This window comes from Xenopus laevis, chromosome 2L (assembly GCF_017654675.1).
Source record: "Xenopus laevis strain J_2021 chromosome 2L, Xenopus_laevis_v10.1, whole genome shotgun sequence".
In the NCBI taxonomy this organism is placed as follows: Eukaryota; Metazoa; Chordata; class Amphibia; order Anura; family Pipidae; genus Xenopus; species Xenopus laevis.
This window is the reverse complement of record NC_054373.1, coordinates 270,291-293,933: the sequence shown is the minus strand read 5'-3', so window position 1 is coordinate 293,933 and position 23,643 is coordinate 270,291. Positions and strand designations below refer to the sequence as shown.

Below are 23,643 nucleotides of genomic sequence, written 5' to 3'. Positions count from 1 at the left end.
TGTAAGTACATTACTATTAGTGTGAGTGCGGTTACCCCAGTGTTTGTATGTAATGCACAGGGGTCGCCATACACACACACATTATATCAATCAGGGAAGCCCAGTCAAAGGCAAACTATACGTGAGGAGTAAGAATGGCGGAGCTCACCTGCACACAGTGTCTCACCTTGTCTGTCGCTGCATCTCAGTCACTTGGCCCAAAGATTTGAATGTACAGAACTATAACTTCCACTCTCAGCGCTGACAGACTTATCCACAGGAGACCATGTGTAGATATTGTGGCTTTATTAGAGCAATACACAGTGGTAAAACAGCGGTGGGTGAACAGCAAACTGACGCGTTTCGTGACCCTTAAAAACCGAGCACTTCCTCAACGTTCAAACGTGAGTGATAGACAGATATATTTGAATACACCTACAAACGTGCATAATTGATTAATTAACTCAACATGTGCTACATACAATTAAATGGTTATGTGACAGATAATATATGTGTAAAATAATTTAAACTATAATCCATGTACATCATTGTTACAAATTATAACAATAAAACATTTTTTTTTGTGCAATGTAAGTTAATATGAGTACAACCTAGCAGTGCTTAAGGGTATTTGTAAAAAACAAAAGTATCTAATCCAAGGTGCTATATACAAAATAGATAATAATGAATAGAGCCCAACAAACTAGGGTCAAATGTATCTAGATTGTTATAATGTTGCTAAAACTTAACCTTAATAAGAATTGCAGTAAAACAAGTTGCCCATAAACACAGACTAAATAAAAAGCAGAAGACATTGGAAAATATATGAGGAATCTTACCGCTTTCCATATGGGGTCCGGGTGCTCATGCTCCAAACCCGCAGCGTTTCGTGTCCACGCAGGACACTTAGTCATAGGTTAGCCTATGATTAAGTGTCCTGCGTGGACACGAAACGCGTCAGGCTTTTATCTTTTATACAAGATGCAATAAAAGTTTTTGTACTACTTTATTAATATTTCGTGACTCCTGGATTCTATTTGATTTGATCATATTTTTGGGGTACCGGAGTAGTGCCAGCTCTATTTTTCGTGTTTTGCCCATAAACACAGAGACTCACTGCTCTTCAAATTCAGAGTAGTACCATCTATAAGAGCTTCCACCAATCCACCTAATGCGGTTTTTAATTATCTGTATATAAGGACAAGGTCCTGCACTACTCTCAATTTGAGTCTCTGTGTTTATGGGCAACTTGTTTTACTGCAATTCTTATTAAAGGTTAAGTTTTAGCAACATTGTAACAATCCTTATCTGAACTTCTTTGTTGGTAATAACATGGGGGAAATGGGTCCAGATACATTTGACCCTAGTTTGTTGCAAGTTTGTGATTAGTTGTTTAAACATGGCCACTTACCTACAGAAGGAGTTGCGGCTGGAGAAAGAAAAGTGCAAAGCCACAGATGGGCACGTGCTACAGGCCAGCAAGGTGCAGAAAACCAAGAGTTAGCCCCGAGCCTAGAATCAGTGTGTGAAACATTGCCACTTGTGTCTGATGGTGGAAACGCCTGGCCTGTGGGGACTGAAGGGTCAAGTAGGAGGGTTCCAGCCTGATGGTCTCTCTGTTCTTGGTGCTGTATGTTGTGGGGCACAAACTCTCAGGCCAAGCCCATGTCTGGCTCAGCTCCAGCAGTGACACCACAATGGGCACTTCTCTTACACAGTCTGCAGTCACATGACCATTTAGGCTCCGCAGCAAGGGAGTATGAGCAGAGGCCAAAGATAATCATATGCACAATATCGTATGTGACCAATTGTGACGTATGTTTGAAGCAGGGAATCCAGATTCTGTTCATGACCCAGGGCTACAGAAAATTTATTTTTGTTCATAATTTTTTCTTTAATAAAACTTGAAATCAAATTTTGTTACCAATTTTGCCTTTTTCTGGTAGCACCTCTCTGTGATCCTGTATGTTAATTGCTGTGGCCATTTACACAGTAACGTAACTAGGTGGGGGAGGGCCCTGGTGCGGACCATGCAGCCGGGCCCCCCCTACCCCCCTTCACATCGATTTTCTTTGTGGCTACAGTGGGGTGCGATCTGCCGGGGGGCCCTGCGGGGGTACGGGCCCTGGTACGGGCCCTGGTCCAATTGCACCCTCTGCTCCCCTGGTAGTTACGCCACTACATTTACACACTGTTCCCAGAAATGGGGGGAAGGCCATTATGGGTAAGGAATAGGAAAGGCAGTGCTGTCCAATTGTCCCTGCATTGTTGTAATCCCCCCCCCTGCACTGATCAAATTTCGGGCTCTCAGTGCCACATTATTCACCTGTTCATACCTTATACAGACTGTAAGTCAAACACTGACATTGTGTCACTGCATGTATGAACTACCCATGTGTCCCATACTCTGCCTGTGTGTCCGATACTCTGCCTGTGTGTCCGATACTCTGCCTGTGTGTCCCATACTCTGTCTGTTTGTTCCATACTCTTCATGTGTGTCCCATACTCTGCCTTTGTCCCATACTCTGCCTGTGTGTCCCATACTCTGCCTGTGTGTCCCATACTCTGCCTGTGTGCCCCATACTCTGTCTGTGTGTCCCATACTCTGTCTGTGTGTCCCATACTCTGCCTGTGTGTCCCATACTCTGCCTGTTTGTCCCATACTCTGCCTGTGTCTCCCACACTCTGCCTGTTTGTCCCACACTCTGCCTGTTTGTCCTACACTCTGCCTGTGTGTCCCATTCTCTGCTTGTGTGTCCCATACTCTGCCTGTGTGTCCCATAATCTGCCTGTGTGTGACATACTCTGCCGGTTTGTGCCATACTCTGCCTGTTTGTGCCATACTCTGCCTGTTTGTGCTATACTCTGCCTGTGTGTGCTATACTCTGCCTGTGTGTTCCATACTCTGCCTGTGTGTGCCATACTCTGCCTGTGCATGCCATACTCTGCCTGTGCGTCCCATACTCTGCCTGTGTGTGACATACTGTGCCTGTGTGTCCCATACTCTGCCTGTGTGTGACATACTCTGCCTGTGTCCCATACTCTGCCTGTGTGTCCCATACTCTGCCTGTGTGTCCCATACTCTGCCTGTTTGTCCCATACTCTGCCTGTGTGTCCCATACTCTGCCTGTGTTTGACATACCCTCTTTCTGTTTAATGGTGCAAGCCACGCCCCATTCAGCTGATGGTGGGTTCATGTCTATTCTCTGTATTAAAACCAAAAAAGTGTCACCCCCCACCCATTGTACCTCTGTAGTGCAGGGACCATGACCCCTTGTAAGGCAAAGAAGCAGGAAGAGCAGAGGACTCTCACATTGGGTGGCTCCTCGTGGGAGGGACACAAATCATTTATTTTTTATTTTAGATCCTATTATAATTATGTATCTGTTTGATATGGAACCACAGACCAGGCTCTTCTCACAGTACCTGCCCTCACAGGGACTATATAACAATATCTGCCCCCAGGGTATGTTTGTCATTGATTCTTGCCCTCACAGGGTCTCTATGGGTAATTTCTGCCCCGGGCGTGTCTGTGCAATACCTGCCCTCACAGGGTCTCTTTGAATCATGTGGCCACACAGGTGTATGTCAGTAACGTGTATCCAGCTGTATGTTCCATGTCAGGGCTATCTGCCCCGCAGTGTCACATGTCCTGGCACTCAACCTAAAAGGAAAAGGGTCATTATGATACATGAGGGGTCGCTTACAGACAGAAGAGGAAAGATTTAGAAGATATTTAAGGAGTGGTCCTGTATCATAGTCCTTCATGGGAGATAGGCTGCCCCCTATAGCTGGTCTCTATCAATTGCACAGAATGGACCCCCCTCCTATAAATTGCCCTTCAGCTCCATTACCTTGTCCATCTGCTGCTCTCAGGGGTTGCAGCAGTGAGTTGTTCAGCTGAGGTAAGTGCTAGAAACAGAGATAAGTGACTGATTAGTGGGGGCAAGGGGAGATTTGCTAGTACCACCTTGAAAGTGAATGCAGTGCTACTTGCATGAAACAGGCCATAAAGCACATCCCCTATGCTGTGACCCTATGGTGGTCTGTGGTTTGACTGAATTCTTGCATTACAGCCTCACACACTGCCGGACTTTGTCCGGTATCATCTTGACCCTAAATGTCATCCTGAATAGCCTTTGCTTCTTGTGATGTCACATTCCTGCATCATGACATCACATACTCTGCCCTGGTATCCTGACCCTAACTGTCATTCTGAAGGGCCTTGGCTTCTTGTGATGTCGCACTCCTGCATCATGACATCACATACTCTGTCCTGGTACCCTAACCCTAACTGTCATTCTGAAGGGCCTTCGCTTCTTGTGATGTCGCACTCCTGCATCATCACATCACATACTCTGTCCTGGTATCCTGACCCTAACTGTCATCCTGAAGGGCCTTGCCTTCTTGTGATGTCGCACTCCTGCATCATGACATCACATGCATTACCTTGCACAGCGCCTCACACAGGGGGATAAGCAGGAAGCTGATAAAGGAACTCTGAGCATCGGCTTTCCTTACTTTGTCCCGGTCCATATAGGGGGTCACTGGGAGACCCTCAGCCTTTTCCCGGTCACTCTGGATAAAAGGAAGAAACATTATCTGATTGGTATCTTACCCATGTGACTGCCCATTGTCATTGCACTGTCCATATTCTTGCTGGAACTCCCTAATAGAGATGGTCATACGGGTAAAGGGCAGAGTGAACCCTATAATTTCCTATGGTTTGGATGAGGCTACTTACAGGTATATACTCAGTATCTGCTCTTTTCTATAGAGATGCTTCTTCCTCTACCCCCTCTAATCCCCCTCACTGGTTAAACAATAAACTATCCTCCCTTCTCAAAGGATTCTGTCTCCTGCTCATCACTGACTCCCATCTTCTCTAATTCTCCATTCCTCCCATCTTCCATATGTGTCCTACTTCTCATCAACTTCCATCTCTTTCAACTCTCCATTCCTGTTACTCATTTTCCATAGGTCACTGTATCCTGCTTCTCACTGACTCAAACCCCGTTACTCACCTTTCATATCGCTTCTTAATGACTTCTATCTACTCCAACTCTCCATTCATGTTTTTCAGGTTCCATATCTCAGTCTGTTGCTTCTCACTATCTTCCAACTTATATAACTCTCCATTTCTGATGCTCATTTTCCATATCTCTCTGTTTCCAGCATCTCATTGACATCCAACTTCTTCAACTATCCATTCCCATTCCTTCTTATCTCTCTCTCCAGCACACATTAAGGAACTACAACTTTCACTCTCATATTAAAGCCCCCTTCTGTCTGAATATACAATTATTTAGTCTACAGTGGCACAGAGTCATAGACTGGCTCAGACTCATTCACCTGCAGAAAATACTCTTCCATTAGGGCATCTGCCCAGATTTCTGCATGTTCTGCTGGCCGAGCTTCGTTAGAAATGTCATAGAGTTTAATGAGACCTTTCTTCAGCTGTGGAACAGAAATGGAACAGAACAATGAGCGACACATAAGTGCCCAGGGTAAGTGAGACAAGTGCCCGAGGTCAGTGTTAGGGGTAAGAGATGCTGCCGTAGAGACAAATCAGCTCATCAGGATTTATTTGGGCAATTAGTACCTTTGTAACTGTGGATGGAAATGGGGACAGGGCTGATGGTGAGAGGGGGTTCGGGGGTGACACGTGCTTAGGGCTAATATGGGGGGATGGGTATAGGACATATTGGGCAGAATTTCAATATGGACTTGGGGGTATTACAGGACAAGGGCTGAATGTTCTTACCACAGTAACATGCTCTCTGCTAGAGAAGCTGAAAGTCTCTATATTTTGAAGGGTCTGCAGGATTTCCCCGTGGTGGGCCATGTCTGTGGCCAAGATCAGCTCCATGATTTCCTGTATCAAGGGAAAGAGATTGTGTGAAGGCCTCTAGCAGTGCTCCAGTAGCCAGCAGTGGCCTCCATCTTGCCAATGGTCTGTAACCTAGGCTTTCCAGGTGCCCAACTCCCCACCATTGGCCTGTAACAGCGATTGTGTCACATTTAGTTAAAAGCAGGGCCCCCACCACATTATTGTTGTACAACACTGGTAGTGTCACAGCTCTGCTCCCATCACAAATCTAGAGAAGGGAAACTGAAGTCTTGGTGTTGGTCTCATAGACCTCTCTGTGTTCATGTTCCTTCCCTCCCACCCCACCTCCACCCCATCATTACCTGCTGTATGTGAGGGACCTGCTTGGAGTCTGCTCCATGTAACAGATTTGACTGCTCTTGGCTCAGGATTTGCCACGTACCTGCCCAGTGATGGTTCTCCAGTGGGGACTTGTTGTGGTACCGCCTGGCCAGATCCGTCTGAGCGTTAACCTGGTAACTGAGAACAAACACAAAGCCTTCTGGGAGTTGTTTCTATGGCAATAATACCCCCTTCAAGTGCTGACTGTGCCCCTATTTTCCAGGGTTAGTTACCCCCCCCCCATTTTCCATGAGAACTTCCACAAATGAGGCACCAGGGCTTTTACTCACGAATTGCTAAGACCAGGGTGGTCCAGGTCATGGCAGATGGCAGCCACCATCAGAGTGAGAATATCTATGGGTGACAGGTGTTCCTGAGGGAGAAATAAAGGTGAGAGTCCAGCGAGAATGTGGGACAGAGGCTAGACATGGTGATAAATAACAATGGCAGGAAGAGGGTAGAATAAACTGGGAGAAACAACTGAAAAAGTTATGGTGATAAATTGAGAGAATAACCTGGGGAATCGACTGAGAAGGTGAGAGATTGAAGGAAGAAGGTGAGATGGGATGATCCAGGGAAGGGAAGAGATGGAAGAAGAAGGCGAGGAATAGCAGGAATAATGGGGAAGGGAAGTAAGAAAAACAAATTAGAAGAGCAGGAAAAGTCAGAAGTTGATACAATGAATGTGGAAAGTGGGTACAAGCTTTTCTTTATTCAGTAGCTTCATATAGTTATCCATATTAACAGACCAGTAGCATTCCTCATTGTTCTCTCTACACAGTCACTCCCTGTCCCTTAGAGCTTACAAGAAAGAAACATTGCAGTACCTGGAGTTTCTCTACTGGATAGTTAATACATTACAGAGATTGTGCGTAATTAGAGGAAAAGAACAGGCTTAAGAGGAATGTTGTGGGCTTGGAATGGGAATCTACTACAAAGTTAAACAACGGGGCAAGTTAACCACTTTTGGTGGAACAGAATGAAAAGAGTGTATCTGCAGGCTGTTGTATAGGAGACGAGGAGCCACCATTTGTGGTTGATTTGTGAGTGAAAGACAAGTGCTTGGGGGCTAGGGCAGTTGATATGGATGAAATAAAGAAGAATACATCTTCATTGTGTGAGGAGTTGACTACAGATGACTGGGTTGCCATCAGTCTTGTGGTGATTTAAGACCTGATTACATACAGACATGGTGGCTTAGGACTTGGGATAGTTAAACAACTTGGAGATCATCCTGAGAAGTGGAACCTTAAATGGTGAGTTAGAGAGACAACTGGTGTGAGAGACACAAGAAGATGGGAGAGGGGAAGGAGTGAAGGAAAGAGACAGCAGGATAAGAGAGAAGAGGAGACATTAGGTTACAGGTGAAGGTAGAGAGACAACTGGGTGTGGGGATAGACATAAGGGAGTATAAGAGACAGCTGAGGTTGAGAAGGTTCCTCATACCTGTAGCTGGCACTGGGATATCACACAATACATCATCTGGATGACAGAGAAACCATGGTAGAAATTGTGGAAGGGGTTTTCCTGGTAAAGTTTCTGAACAGAAGTCTAGGGGCAAGAAGCACAGCATAGTCAACAGCATATACTTTGTGATCGCACGCAGTATCTCAACTAAGACTAAGACTAGAGCAAGTGTTGCTTTGTGGCAACTTCTCTAATTATTCATAAGTCATTGCACCTTGGCATGTTGTACTGGTGGAGATTTTCCTAAGATGCAGTCAGGCATATCATGGGCACCTAGTCACCAATACTGTATGTATTTTCCATTGATTGTGCTCAGAGGCAATTCTCTGCTGTAAACGGCCTTGGGGGAAGTTGCCCCTTGTGATATTAAACTAATAGAGACAATGGGGTATATTTATCAAAGAGTGAAGTTAATAGTGAAGTTCTGCTACTAGAGTGAAATTCCGCCACTTCCCATTCATTTCTATGGGGTTTTTAAAGGCGTATTTATCAAAGGGTGAAATTTCACTTTCAACCATTTATAAATACGCCTTTCAAAATCCCATAGAAATGAATGGAGAGCTGCGGAATTTCACTCTAGTGGCGGAACTTCACTCTTTGATAAATTTACCCCATTCATAGAATGTGCCCTTACAGGTTAACAACTAAAGCAGTTCTGTTCAATCAGAGGGACTGCACAAGAGTTTCCAATTCATTACTTCTTTGTGTTCCATTAATGGTACAAGCTTATACAAAATATATGTTCCCTGGCATTGGCCCCTCCCTTATCTAATACCCATTAGGCTGAATTCCTTGACTTTTCTTACCAAGAAGAATCTCATGGTTTCAGGCTCTATCTTGAACTTTGTTACCAAATCCAATTCATAAAACATGTGTTCCAAGAGAAACAGCATCTGCCAAGTGAAAATAAGAATTTATACAGGTTCCACCCAACAACAGATCATACTATACTGTGTTTCCTCCAGTCCCTGGTCATGTTACATTCAGCTTCTATCCAATTACACACCATGTTATGCGCGGCATCCTTCCAATCACAAGTCAAGCTATAGTCTATCTTCGTCCAGTCATGTCATAGTATAGTCTACTTCTACCCAGTCATATCATCCTAGACTCACCTTTAGTCTGGGTTATGTGATACTATGATTCTACCCCATCACAGTCATGTGTTTCTGTCCTACCAATGTTTATAGTCTTCTTCTGTCCAGTAATGTGCTGTTAATGTTATTCTATACAGTCACAGGTCAAGTGATGCTCTGCTGCTTTTCAATCAGTGGCTTTATTTTACATTACTCTGAACCCTTTACAGACATGGGTTTTCTGATCCTAAACCCTTTTCTGTAAACAGAGAAGACCACTGGCTCAATAAGAGGAAGCCCACCACAATACACACAAAATACTGGGTTGATAGTTCTGTATCTACTTATTAAAAATGTAGTATTTCCCATTCTAATATGAAGGAGTGTTATGTACATTTAGGTCTTCATTCATCCAGGTTATGAAATGTAGTTTCTAGTGTTGATAAGGCTAAAGCAAACTGCCCTTACTGAGTCATCTTAAAAATGTTCCATGACTCAACCAAGAGGCTTCAAACATTCAAATCAGCAGCAGGCATGGGAGGTCCCAGATTAATAGTAAAACCAAGAACAGGCAACACAATGCTTTTCCTTCACAGGTTAATTCATTTTGCTTTAGGCCATGATGATAGCAATGTGGGTGCCCAAAGGTGCCTTATAGATTTATGCACTATTGCAAAGCAGAACCCTTATGCCCTTACACAGCATTATTAGTATTATTATTGGATGCCAACACATATAACAGTGGGAATAAAACCTGTGTAATAGTAAAACCATTGTTATAGCTACTTTAGTCATTGTATGTTCTCCAGTTGACTCACCTGGTTCCTTTCGATCCCCCACACATTGAATGATGGTTGTTTTAGAGCCTCTCTGGTCTCTTCTGGAGTCTGGAATATATTGAAATGATGTCAGTTACAGTTAAATGGGAACTCCAATGGACATGCTGAGTAATTGGAGATTGGAGACTTAAGAATGTGTTGGACACTGGAGATAATTTAGGAGGAAGTGTTGGACACTGGGCATGAGATAGGAGGAAGTGTTAGAAAATGGGCATGAGCTAGGAGGAAGTGTTAGACACTGGGCATGAGCTAGAAGGGAGTGTTGGACAATGGGCATGACCTCGGAGGAAGTGTTAGATACTGGGCATAAGCTAGGAGGAAGTGTTGAAAAATGGGCAGGAGCTAGGAGGAAGTGTTGGACACTGGGCATGAGCTAGGATGAAGTGTTGGACACTGGGAATGAGCTAGGAGGAAGTGTTGGACAATGGGCATGAGCTAGAAGGAAGTGTTAGACAATGGGCATGAGCTAGGAGGAAGTGTTGGATAATGGGCATGAGCTAGGAGGAAGTGTTAGGCACTGGACATGAGCTAGGAGGAAGTGTTGGATAATGGGCATGAGCTAGGAGGAAGTGTTAGACAATGGGCATTGTGACAAATACTGAGTGTGACCAAAATCCCCTTCTACTGGTCCCATTTTATCCATAGCTAATTGACTAGTACACATACAATCCAAGATGGTGTTTCTTCTTTGTTCTACTTTCCCGCCAAAAAGCTTTAAACAAAGGAGCTCCCAGGATAGCCCTCCAGAAGAGCTGGACAACCCCTTCCAAGGTATTTCCCCCTCCCCTAATGATGCAGCAGGGCCCCTGCCAATCAGACCTGCTTGGGTGGGGTTAACCAGAAGCAAGGCCGGCCTCCCAGCCAATCAACCCTAGGGGGTGGGGAAAAGGCCAGGTATACCAGAGGGGAGGGCTAGAGAGTTGTTGTTGTTCGTCTGGGGTGTAACCTGGCTGCGGCAGGTCACCCTCCTCTGCGGTTCCTTGGAGTTTATCCTAGCTGAGGCAGGAAGACTCCCTCCAACAGTTTGGATCTCCCTACCTCCCAGAGGACTGTTTGTACCTGGATCCCCTTGAGGTATGGTTATTCTGTGGATTTACCCAAAGGCACTTTGCTCCTTACCCCTTTGAAATTGCCCAAAGGAACTCCCTGACTTTGTATTTGGATTTGCCTGGAGGGCGTGTGCATCTTGGAGTGGATTGCTCCAAGGGAGGCTCTTTGTTTCAGACCAGGAGTGTTTTGGACTTGGGGGAGTTCACATGCTAATGCCGTGTTCCTGATCTACTGCTTGTTGTATATCTGAAATAAACTCCTGTGTAAACCCCTCTTAAAGGTGTGGTATTTCCCTGTGTGTGCTAGTTGGTCATACGTCACACGTTACGTGACATTTCTGGTGGCAAGCGGTGCGAATAATGGAAACTAGCACATCAGGGAACTTCGCAAACCTTACAGCTCAGGAGATTACTGAGCTCAGGCTACCAACGCTACAAAGGCTCTGCCACACATGGGGTATTGACACAGTGGGAAAGCGGAGACAGGAACTCATAGAACTTCTCACACACCATTCTCTACCTACCCAGGAAGGTGATGCCCATGGTGACCCAGAAACCCCTGAGGAGGGAGAAGAAAACTATAATTTGCACCAAGATGCAGCTGGGGAACCTGAGGACAACACGGTTACCTTGTTTCAGAAACACCTTGCTGCTATTGGTCCAGGGCTGACCCCAGCAGAACGGCTAGAGGTTTTGCGCCTAACTATACAGGGAAATCAGCCTAGGAACTTGAGTTCTGGGCCCACAGCAGGGTCAACCATTGCACGACAGCCAGTTGTGAAACTGACTCATGCTGCCTTCCCTGCCTTTGAGGAGTCTAAGCAGAGCATAGACAGCTTTCTTCGCTCCTTTGAAGGTTTATGTGAGGACCACCAAGTTCCCCAGGATGAGTGGGTGCTTATTTTGGCTGGTAAGCTCACTGGTAAAGCTAGCGAAGTCTATTTAGAAATTCCATACCCCCAGCGAGCAAATTATTGGAAAGTGCGTCAGATTCTTCTCGCCAGCTACGCCATCACTCCAGACTCCTACAGAAGAGCTTTCCGCACCCGGCGTAAAGCCTCCCAAGAAACTCACCAGGATTACGGGAATAAGTTGCAGAGGGATTTCCGCAACTGGGTAAGGGGGAATAAAGTTAATTCCCTTAAAGATTTGTGCCAGTTGATGCTAAAAGAACAATTCTTCGAAAACTGCTCCCTTGAAGTGCGACAATGGGTTGGGGACCGTAAGCCTGGTACCTTGGAGGAGGCCACCCAGTTAGCAGATGAGTACCTGGAGAATCGTGTCCAGTCCCAGCCACTTACCCTACCCCTCAGTCCTACAAACCACTCCTGTGAGGCTGATCATACCCATGCTCTACATGCCAGCCATGTGACAGTCAGGGCCCTTCCAGATTCTAAACCACTTAGGATTCCTCGGGCCTGTTTTATTTGTGGTTGTACTACTCACTTACAGGCAACATGCCCACGCAGACTCCCTAACCTGACCCCAATAAAACTGCCACCTGCCAAAACTGCAAATATTGTATCACAGGAGGTCACTGAGTGTCAAGTGCAGGATGCCCAAAAGACTGGTCCCCATATCTACAGGAAGCAACAAGTGAATATTGATGCATCAGACCTAAAAGAATTTAGAGTGTCAGCAGTCAACTTGTGTGCCCCAAAAAGGTGGGAGAACAACTGTGCACCCAGGAGAGGACACAGGGGTGTTCCACAGACAAGCTGCAAAGTCTACATTGGAAACCTTGGAAAGCATGGCCATAAGATTATATTGGAGCAGGCATTTGGATATTATGGCCCATTACGTAGTGTGTGGGTGGCCAGGAGCCCCCCGGGTTTCGCATTTGTGGAATTTGAACACCACAGAGATGCTGCTGATGCAGTTCAAGAACTAAATAAACGGACTTTGTGTGGGCGTCAAGTTAAGGTGGAATTTGCATCCATAGACAGACAAAGTAGCAATAAGGCTCCTCAATCCCCATGCAAATGGCTCCCAACACAAAGGAGAATATGGACTGAGAGAAACAACTATGTCACCCAAAGATTTCACTGAGCCAGTGGGGCCTTCAAAGTGCAGCCGGGACTCACCCTACAAAGGGGATCCCCGGCAATGCACTTACTCTGGGGGGGAAGAAATGTGACAAATACTGAGTGTGACCAAAATCCCCTTCTACTGGTCCCATTTTATCCATAGCTAATTGACTAGTACACATACAATCCAAGATGGTGTTTCTTCTTTGTTCTACTTTCCCGCCAAAAAGCTTTAAACAAAGGAGCTCCCAGGATAGCCCTCCAGAAGAGCTGGACAACCCCTTCCAAGGTATTTCCCCCTCCCCTAATGATGCAGCAGGGCCCCTGCCAATCAGACCTGCTTGGGTGGGGTTAACCAGAAGCAAGGCCGGCCTCCCAGCCAATCAACCCTAGGGGGTGGGTAAAAGGCCAGGTATACCAGAGGGGAGGGCTAGAGAGTTGTTGTTGTTCGTCTGGGGTGTAACCTGGCTGCGGCAGGTCACCCTCCTCTGCGGTTCCTTGGAGTTTATCCTAGCTGAGGCAGGAAGACTCCCTCCAACAGTTTGGATCTCCCTACCTCCCAGAGGACTGTTTGTACCTGGATTCCCTTGAGGTATGGTTATTCTGTGGATTTACCCAAAGGCACTTTGCTCCTTACCCCTTTGAAATTGCCCAAAGGAACTCCCTGACTTTGTATTTGGATTTGCCTGGAGGGCGTGTGCATCTTGGAGTGGATTGCTCCAAGGGAGGCTCTTTGTTTCAGACCAGGAGTGTTTTGGACTTGGGGGAGTTCACATGCTAATGCCGTGTTCCTGATCTACTGCTTGTTGTATATCTGAAATAAACTCCTGTGTAAACCCCTCTTAAAGGTGTGGTATTTCCCTGTGTGTGCTAGTTGGTCATACGTCACACGTTACGTGACAGGCATGAGCTAGGAGGAAGTGTTAAAAACTCAGCATGAGCTGGAGGAAGTGTTGGACAATGGGCATGAGCTAGGAGGAAGTGTTAGAAACTCAGCATGAGCTAGGAGGAAGTGTTGGACAATGGGCATGAGGGTAGAGGAAGTGTTAGACAATGGGCATGAGCTAGGAGGAAGTGTTGGACAATGGGCATGAGCTAGGAGGAAGTGTTAGAAACTCAGCATGAGCTGGAGGAAGTGTTGGACAATGGGCATGAGGGTAGAGGAAGTGTTAGACAATGGGCATGAGCTAGGAGGAAGTGTTGGACAATGGACATGAGCTAGGAGGAAGTGTTAGAAACTCAGCATGAGCTAGGAGGAAGTGTTAGACAATGGGCATGAGGTTGGAGGATGTGTATGACAATGGGAATGAGGTTGGAGCAAGTGTTGGACAATGGGCATGAGGCTAGAGGACGTTTTGGACAATGGGCATGAGCTAGGAGGAGTTTCCCTTTCTCTTAGATATTAAATGTCAGATAGCGGTGTTGAAATTTTTCACGGAACTCCTGCCGTGTAAGTAATAACTACCGTAATATGTACTAATCAGTGTAAAGTACTGATACAGGAGTTTTTTACTTATTAAGATATATACATACAAGCTTATTTAAATATGCTGGTTGAATACATGCTGGTTCAGTTTTCTAAACTTGTTAAATAATAATATATACATGCTTCTTGTGACCCTTAAGTAGGCATTTGTTTGCAGTACTTTTGAATTTTCCGCATTTTTACCAGGGATAGGCTGAGAATTGCAATTTCCCGGTTATGAATTTTATACTATACACTGGACTTGTGGATTTCACGTACACCTTGGAATGACACCAGGACACTTTGGATTTGTTTATTTGGACTTTTAGATTAATATTTATTAATATTAATTCAATATTTATTGTTCCAAACTGTGGAGCTTGTTGAATCTTGATTTGGTTGGGGGAGGTTCCTGGAGGGAAGAAGGGTATTTAACCTCATGTTTAATTGCACTTCCTAATACACTTGAAAAGGGGTTTCACCCGAAACATGTAGTGTGTTGCACTGCTAATAAAACACATGCAGTTTGAAAATACTGCTTTGAAGCTGTTTATTCCAATAATTTGACTTTAGGAGGAGTTTAGAATAACAAGAGTAAGTGCATAAAATAAAAACAATTATCAGAGATTTGGCAGACTGACCCTCAGTCACTGCTCTCCCACATACTGACTCCATATTCCTGTACCATAAGTACAAAGAACACATTTGCTTTATTTTGTTTGTTGTTGGGGATTTTGGTTGTGTATGAGTGTAATAGAGTGTTATTGTAATGTTAGTGTAAATTATGTTCACATTTTGTTTTTCAATAAAAAACATAAAAACTCTCTTTGTGTCCCCACATACTGCCCCCTCCTATGTTACAAGGCCCCACACTGAAGGTCACTTACCTGGGTTATATGTTGGTTACTCTTTGTTTTAGGGAAACTGCAAATGAAAGGGACAAAATGAGTGCCCTACACCCCATGTAGGAGACAATTTGGATTTGTGGAAGTAAATTTTGTGCTAATGTGTTGCCTTTACATAAAGTCATCTGTACCTGCTGGAGGACCATTAAGGTGAGTCTCCCTACTAATAATCCAGTGCATTTCCCCTTCCCTACAGGATTATTAATTAACTATTATTATCATCATTATTATTATTAATGACCAGTGTCCATTGCCCACTCTAAGATCCTTACTGACTACCCACAGGAGGTAAGTGGAAGCAGAGTAAAGAAGCTCGGGGGTGTATCTGTATGATGTATCTGTCCCGGGGTATTTACCCTACACTCCTGCCCATTGGGGAATTTAAGTCCCAGCTCTGAATTTCCTGATGCATCTTCGGTACAAGGACGAGGTATTAACCCCCTGCTGTACAGAAATTAAATCTGTGTATGGGGGTGGAACACAGGTTCAGAACTGTTCCTCCCATAATCCCAGGTTTGGGGTCAAATCCCGAATTCTTGATTTTTTCCTCATGAGAACAAACATGATTGGAGCTTTTTCTGTTTTAAAGGGACAGAGCAGAATAAAATGAGGCGAGTGCAGTTTCGAGGACTGGCCTGAGTAACAGTTCTGGGCGTTGCACTCGTTGCAGTACCACAACTCACCTGCATTGTCTTCTCTATGAGCAGCAATAGAACAGCGCCCCCCAGTGTTACAGACAAAGCAGCTGAGAATGTAAAGGAAATATTTCCCACAGACTCCCGGCCCATCGTTTTTATCTGCTGTAATAACAATGTCCTGCCCAAATACTCTCATTAACTGCTGCTATTTCTCTTCTCCCATAAAATCCTGATATAAATAGCCAGCATTGTGGTTCAATGGGGAGAGGACATGTGGCCCCGGGGCCCACCCTCTGTTCCAGTATGGTCCTGTAGGATTAATATCATATTATTAGATTGTGGTCTCCCATAGGAATCCGCTGTATCCCCCCTCCCCAGGCCCCCACCCCTCCACTGGAATCCAATAGAGAGGAGCCTCCAGAACTGGTCACTATAGTTTATCCTTCAGTACAAGTTATAGGGTATCATTATTATTCTGATGTCTGGGACCCAAACCAATCAGCTCTCTCCCCCTGTCAATGAGCCCCTGGAAGAGTTCTGAAGCCCAAACTTCTGCCACTTCTTCTCTCACCTGATCTGCTTCATGTCACTGTCCATCCTGACTCCTGAGTTCTCCTGCACTGCTGTTAGACACTCATTTCTCTCAATACTACAAACAATGCTCAGTAACTAGGGACAAACTGGTTCAATTTCTTTCCCATCCCTCAGGGAGATGAGAGGGTTAAATAGTCTTACTCACTCCTATTGTAAATAGCAACAGAGCAGAAACAGAGAAAGATGTAATACTGGCCATAGACGCAACAATCCGGTCGTATGAATCGAGGATTCGTATGATTTTTCGACCGTGTGTAGAGAGAGTCCCGACATTTTTAGTCCCACGGAGATGGGTCGTTTGGTCGATGGGACAGGTTAGAAGATTTCTGTTGGCTACAGATAATATCTCTGTGTGTATTGCTGATTGGATGATTTTCACTCACCAGCTTTGTCAGACATAAGTATCGTAGGATTACTGTCAGGGGCAGAACATCGGCTCATCTCTTCTTTTACTACTTTATTTGAATGGTATAAGACTTTGATCTGAATGGTGAGTGGAGGGTTGGGAGATGGGAAAGTCCAATTGTACGTTGATTCATATGATTGGTTCTTCGTGTCTATGGCCATCTTAACCCAAAACAACAGAGTGGAACACAACCAGTACAGGCAATTACTTGCCTCATCTAAACCACTATCCATCAACTATCCAACCACGGTCCAACCAGTAGCCAAACAGTATCCAGTTCCAAGAGGGTTTGAGGGGCACACACCTGGTTAATTTTCTCGATTGCTTGGGTGCACCTCCCGCAGTGTCCTTCCACACTGAACCACAGGAATCAGAGAAGAGATGGGCAGCACTCCAGGGTAAAGTAAAAATTGCCTTTATTTACACACAGCAGGGCAGCATAGCAACGTTTCGAGCCTCGCACGGCTCTTTGTCAAGCCAGCATATCATTATACAGATTCTCCTTTTTATACAGTATTATCATAGCACCCTCTAGTGGGGCTGCACCAAAGTAACAAAATACAAAACATTGTTTCACTTATCTGACAATATGTCAATTAGTAGTCCCATTTCAGAGAAAGTAGCAAAGTGTATCCTCAGATAAACTGTAAAAAAGGAGAACATTAAAACCATATTAAAACATTATAAAAATTATCTAAAAACAGGAGATAAGTCATATTCCAGATTAAGCCCATTCGGTGCTAAAGTGTCCAATTTTCTAATCCACCACCATCATCATCATTTATTTATATAGCGCTGTCAAGATACGCAGTGCTTTAACCATGCCTCTTTATATAATAGTTTTTTGACCCTATTACCTCCTCTTCTCAACTTCAGGACAGCATCCAAAACCTGGAATTTTAGTTGTGATACCGTATGTCCCAATTCCATAAAGTGTTTGGCGACCGGCTGGTCCATCCTTTTGCATTTTATGGCTGATTTATGTTCCCTAATCCTATCTCTGGCCATACGTGAGGTTTGTCCCACATAAACTAAGCCACAAGGGCACTTTATAGCATAAACCACAAATGTGGTAGTGCATGAATAATGGCCAGAGATAGGAATAGGGATACCACTTCTCGGGTGGTGAATAACCTCTCCCTTTTGTATGTTACTACAACAATTACACGAGCAACAGGCAAACGTGCCCTTCTTTACCGGACGCAGCACTGTCTGTCTGTTCTCTTTTCCTAAACCCATGTCCGCCTTAACTAACATGGAGCCTATAGTCCGGGCCTTTCTATACGACATGACAGGTGGATTCTGAAAAGCAGGGATTTCTCCCAAATTGGTTTTCAAGATCCCCCAATGTTTTCTAATGATTTTACCAATATTATCACTCAATGTATTATAAACCGAAATAAAAGGTATTCTGGCATGATTTTCTTTCTCTCTTTTCTTTAAAAGCTGCTCCCTGTCAACCTTCTCCACTTCCCCTCTTTGTCCATCCACCACAGTCCTAGGATAATGTCTAGAAAGAAATTTCTCAGACATTTCATCCATTCTTACTTTTGACAGTTTCTCATCCGAGACTATCCGTTTTACTCGTGTAAACTGTGATTTGGGTAGAGATCTTTTGATCTGTGGTGGATGGAAAGAAGAGAAATGAAGTAGAGTATTTTTATCTGTTTCTTTAGTGAATAAATCTGTATGTAATTTACTATCTCCCACATATACTCTGGCGTCAAGGAAAGCAATCTCCTGTGAATCTATATGTACAGTAAACTTGATATGTGAGCATGCTGAGTTAATTCCCCTATGAAATTGTTCTAAGGACAAACGTGGCCCCTCCCATATTACGAATACGTCATCTATGTAGCGTAGCCATTTTATACAGTGTTTTTTGAACAACTGATTGGCATAGATGAACTTTTCTTCAAATTTACCCATAAATATATTCGCATATGAAGGAGCCACGTTTGATCCCATGGCCGTCCCTTTCAGTTGCAAAAAGAATTCATCTCTGAACATAAAGTAGTTACATCTTAGTACCATTTCCAGACAACTTAGGGTAAATCTTTTTTGAGCCCCATCCAGGGTTTTGTCTTGTTCCAAACAGAGGCGGACCACCTCTACACCCCCATCATGTGGGATGGAGGTGTAGAGGCTTTCCACATCCATTGTAACCAACCAAACGTCTTTCTTAGGTAGAACAATAGATGCCACTTTGTTTAAGAAATCACCCGTATCTTGGATATAGGAGCACTGAGAGGTAACATGTGGTCTGATAATAGTATCTACAAATCTCGCTAGCGGGGTAAAGACCGAATCGATCCCAGCCACTATTGGCCTCCCAGGAGGTTGTTTTACATTTTTGTGAATTTTCGGCAGTATATAAAACACAGGGGTCATCGGATTCCCCTGTGTCAAAAATGCCACCAACCCCTCATCAATTACCTGTAGATCTCTAGCATTTTGTAACAATATCCCAATTTTTCTTTGTATGTCCGTCAATGGATCCCCACTCAGCTTAATATATGTAGTATCATCAGACAATAACCGTTTAATTTCTCCAATATAATACTCTGTGGACATGATAACCACTGCACCCCCCTTATCCGCAGCCTTAAAGACTAAATCCTTAAGATTTGACAGTTTGTTTAAAGCATTAGATTCATCTTTTGTTAAATTAGGGGTCACAGTGTGAATCTCACCACGCCTATAAGCACTTTCTAGTGTCTTTATCTCAGTGGTTACCATGTGCACATAAGTTTCAATTGGAGCATTTTTGTTATCTGGCATAAAGTTACTCAGTTTAGATAAACCCAATGTTTTGGCACAAAACGTGCCCATGGCCAATTTCTCCTCATATATAACATTACTAGCAAATTGTGCTTTTAATCTTAAATTCCTAAAGAATCGAAATAAAGCCAAGTCCAGTTCAGAAAAGTCCGGGCCAGCAACCAATGCAAAGGAAAAACCTTTACTGAGTACCTTAAGCTCCTCTTCATCCAACGTGACCTCAGTTGTGTTTACCACCGTCGTGGACGATGTTTCTTGCGCAGCTTGCTGTCTTTTGTGGTTTTTTTTTTGGACACCTTAGCACCGAATGGGCTTAATCTGGAATATGACTTATCTCCTGTTTTTAGATAATTTTTATAATGTTTTAATATGGTTTTAATGTTCTCCTTTTTTACAGTTTATCTGAGGATACACTTTGCTACTTTCTCTGAAATGGGACTACTAATTGACATATTGTCAGATAAGTGAAACAATGTTTTGTATTTTGTTACTTTGGTGCAGCCCCACTAGAGGGTGCTATGATAATACTGTATAAAAAGGAGAATCTGTATAATGATATGCTGGCTTGACAAAGAGCCGTGCGAGGCTAGAAACGTTGCTATGCTGCCCTGCTGTGTGTAAATAAAGGCAATTTTTACTTTACCCTGGAGTGCTGCCCATCTCTTCTCTGATTCGCGAAACAGTATCCAACCAGTAACCAACCACTATCCAACCAGTAACCAACCACTACCCAACCAGTATCCAACCACTTTCCAACCACTATCCAACCAGTATCTAACCACTGTCCAACTAGAATCCAACCCCTATCCAACCAGTAACCAACCACTATCCGAAAACTATCCAACCAATATCCAACCACTATCTAACCACTGTCCAACCAGTATCCAAACAGTATCTGACCAGTAACCAACCAGTATCCAACCACTGTCCAACCAGTATCCAGCCACTATTCAACCACTATACAACCAGTATCAAACCACTGTCTGACCAGTATCTAACCACTGTCCAACCAGTATCCAACCCCTATCCAACCAGTATCCAACCACTGTCCAACCAGTAACAAACCACTGTCCAACCAGTATCCAACCCCTATCCAACCAGTATCCAACCCCTATCCAACCAGTATCCAACCACTGTCCAACCAGTATCCAACCCCTATCCAACCAGTATCAAACCACTATCTAACCACTATCCAACCAGTATTCACCCACTGTCCAACCAGTATACAAACACTATCCAACCAGTATCCAACCAGTGTAAAACCACTATCCAACCAGTATCCACCCACTGTCCAACCAGTATTCAATCACTATCCAACAACTATCCAACCAGTAACCAACCACTATTCAACCAGTATCCAATCACTATCCAACCAGTATCCAGCAGTCACTAGCCAAACAATATCAAACCACTATCCAACCAGTATGAAACCAAAATCCTACCAGTATCCAACCACTATCTCTCCTTAGTGGTTAATACATTGTGATTAGTTGTACATATTGTGTGAGAGTGTAGAGAGAATGATCCTGATGATGATGGAGTGATATGGATGTGGGACTCAAGTATCAAACAGTTATTTGCAGCAATGAGACCAGTCAATGAGCCCATAGAATGCGAGTGTGAGGCCTTCTCATCTGAACTCAACTCTAAACATAATTCTCATCATTGTGTCATGGAAGCACCGCCCTTCAAATTCCAAATTCATAAGCAATTGAAATCTGCCTATCCCATTAATGGATACATTTCACTGAACATTTTTAAAGCTGCTCCATTAATTTTTTGCCCAATGTCAGAATAGAAGCAGGTGGGGAAGGAGCTGAGGGTCCTACATGGAGACACATTGACTGTATCCCACACTGTTACTTTAGTGGAGAGACAATCTATCCCACACTGGAAGCATTATCTTTGCTATTAATAGAAAAAACCAAATTGGGCAATTCCCTTCTTTACTAAAGTTCAAATGCTCCAGTTTCAGTAACTTGTAGTTGGGGTGCAATTGACTTTGCACAATGACAAGACTGTCCCCTTTAATCTTTATTACACACTACAGCCCCCAATTTAATACAATTAGAAGAATTAGTGAGAAACACCTTTATATATTAAACATGATCCAGTCCTAGGGTCACTGTATGAAGATGAGTTTAAACATGACTTTAGATGGTACATCCATTGTAACTCCCCTCTTGTGATCTATTTATTGGAATGTTCCATCTGCCACATCCAATATGTCGGGCAAAACTTCACAACCCCTTCCAAACAGATTCATGGGACATGTTGTGGCCCTCAGAAAAGAAGATTGAGATTGTAATGTGTGTAATGGAGGGAACAGCACTGAAGTAAAGGTACCAGGGATAGATAGAGTGAGAGTTGGGGGTGAGAGATGGAGATCTAATCCTTCTTCCCTTAAAACCAAAGGGATATTTTCTCTACAGCCTTGGACACCATTAGGCCTAAATTGTGACTTGATGCAACAAATCCATTAAAAAGACTTTGGTCCTTCATTCATTTCATCAAAATGTTTTTGCCTGTTGTGTATCTCAGATACGTTTGTTACACACACTGTTATCCAACCCATGGGCTTAATCTATTGTTACTCACTTTGCTGAATTTGGTGTCACCCAGTTTACTCCAGAAATGTCACATCCCCTTATTATTCTCATAGGGACTTTATGTGAAAAGCTTAAAGATGTGATGCTCCAGTTTCCTAAGTTACAGGGATATCTCTGGCCATTGGAAACTCAGTGGAACATTTCAATATGTTTTTCCCTGGAACCTTCCACAGTGTTAAAACTTTTTATTTATTTCCTTCTTACCCGTTAAAGTGAAACTGACACTAAACAAACTGCTCTTCAAAACATAAATGTACATTAAAAGTTCCCTATAGTTCATGTTTCCATGGATACAGTTTCTAATGCCAAGGGACTCCGGCTGTAGTAATATGGCAGCTCCACATAGAGGAACATGGGGGTCACATGGGGAATGTAATAGTGAGGGGCAAGTTCTTGGAAGGCAAATTATAAACAGCATTTATAGACAATGTTATGATAGATGATAAAAAATATTTAATATCTTTATTAGATTTTAACTCCTTCCTTCCTAATTTTCCATCCCTTTTCCCACTCTAGTTTGTTTCACTCGGCCTTCACTGAACTGTATTGTGGTTCCTCTGTATATTATGTGGGTTTCTGTGCCATTGAGATGTTCTGAAGTGTTAGTGTAATGGGGACGTTACAATACAATCGTTAGCTTTATACTGAATGTACGTTCTGATTGGACACAGCCCTATAAATACAAGTACATGGGGGGGTCCCCCAGTCTATAAGTAGTTGCCCCAAGAGGCAGGAAATACAATACACAATAGGCTTCTGTATGTCCCACATAAAACAATATTATTTGTATGATTACTGCTGTTTCACAATAATAATGTATCTCTATAGAATTCTTCATTCAGTTCCCATGATCACATTTGTGACACATTGTGACCCAGTTGTATTTAGTAAATCTGAGTTCCAGTTAATTCCCAATTGTATTCAGTAAGTGTGAGTTCCAGTTAATTCCCAGTTGTATTCAGTAAGTGTGAGTGAGTTCTAGTTAATTCCCAGTTGTATTCAGTAAATCTGAGTTCCAGTTAATTCACAGTTGTATTTAGTAAGTGTGAGTTCCAGTTAATTCCCAGTTGTATTCAGTAAGTGTGAGTGAGTTCTAGTAAATTCCCAGTTGTATTCAGTAAGTGTGAGTGAGTTCTAGTAAATTCCCAGTTGCATTCAGTAATTGTGAGTTCTAGTAAATTCCCAGTTGCATTCAGTAATTGTGAGTTCCAGTTAATTCCCAGTTGTATTCAGTAAGTGTGAGTTCCAGTTAATTCCTAGTTGTATTCAATAAGTGTGAGTTCTAGTTAATTCCTAGTTGTATTCAGTAAATCTGAGTTCCAGTTAATTCCCAGTTGTATTCAGTAAGTGTGAGTGAGTTCTAGTTAATTCCCAGTTGTATTCAGTAAGTCTGAGTTCCAGTTAATTTCCAGTTGTATTCAGTAATTGTGAGTTCCAGTTAATTCCCAGTTGTATTCAGTAAGTGTGAGTTCCAGTTAATTTCCAGTTGTATTCAGTAAATCTGAGTTCCAGTTAATTCTCAGTTGTATTCAATAAGTGTGAGTGAGTTCTAGTTAATTCCCAGTTGTATTCAGTAAGTGTGAGTTCCAGTTAATTT

The 23,643-nt window shown here is 43.4% G+C and overlaps 1 protein-coding gene and 1 long non-coding RNA gene across 2 annotated transcripts; one reads left to right on the top strand and one right to left on the bottom strand.

Moving 5' to 3' along the window:
* Positions 1–3,638: 3,638 nt before the first annotated feature.
* On the bottom strand, positions 3,639–10,215 carry LOC108707379 (high affinity cGMP-specific 3',5'-cyclic phosphodiesterase 9A). The gene is made up of 11 exons (XM_041581152.1): positions 10,198–10,215; positions 9,552–9,620; positions 8,464–8,550; positions 7,637–7,741; positions 6,481–6,563; positions 6,172–6,328; positions 5,744–5,854; positions 5,332–5,436; positions 4,429–4,557; positions 3,834–3,891; positions 3,639–3,643 (listed from the first exon to the last, which is right to left on the bottom strand). Exons 1-11 carry the CDS (start codon positions 10,213–10,215, stop codon positions 3,639–3,641), a joined length of 927 nt encoding a protein of 308 aa, XP_041437086.1.
* A 370-nt stretch (positions 10,216–10,585) lies between these two features.
* LOC121399781 lies at positions 10,586–20,079 on the top strand. Its single transcript, XR_005965259.1, has 3 exons — positions 10,586–10,646; positions 15,033–15,168; positions 19,835–20,079. It is a non-coding gene; the product is annotated as an uncharacterized LOC121399781 (long non-coding RNA).
* The last annotated feature ends 3,564 nt before the right edge of the window (positions 20,080–23,643 follow it).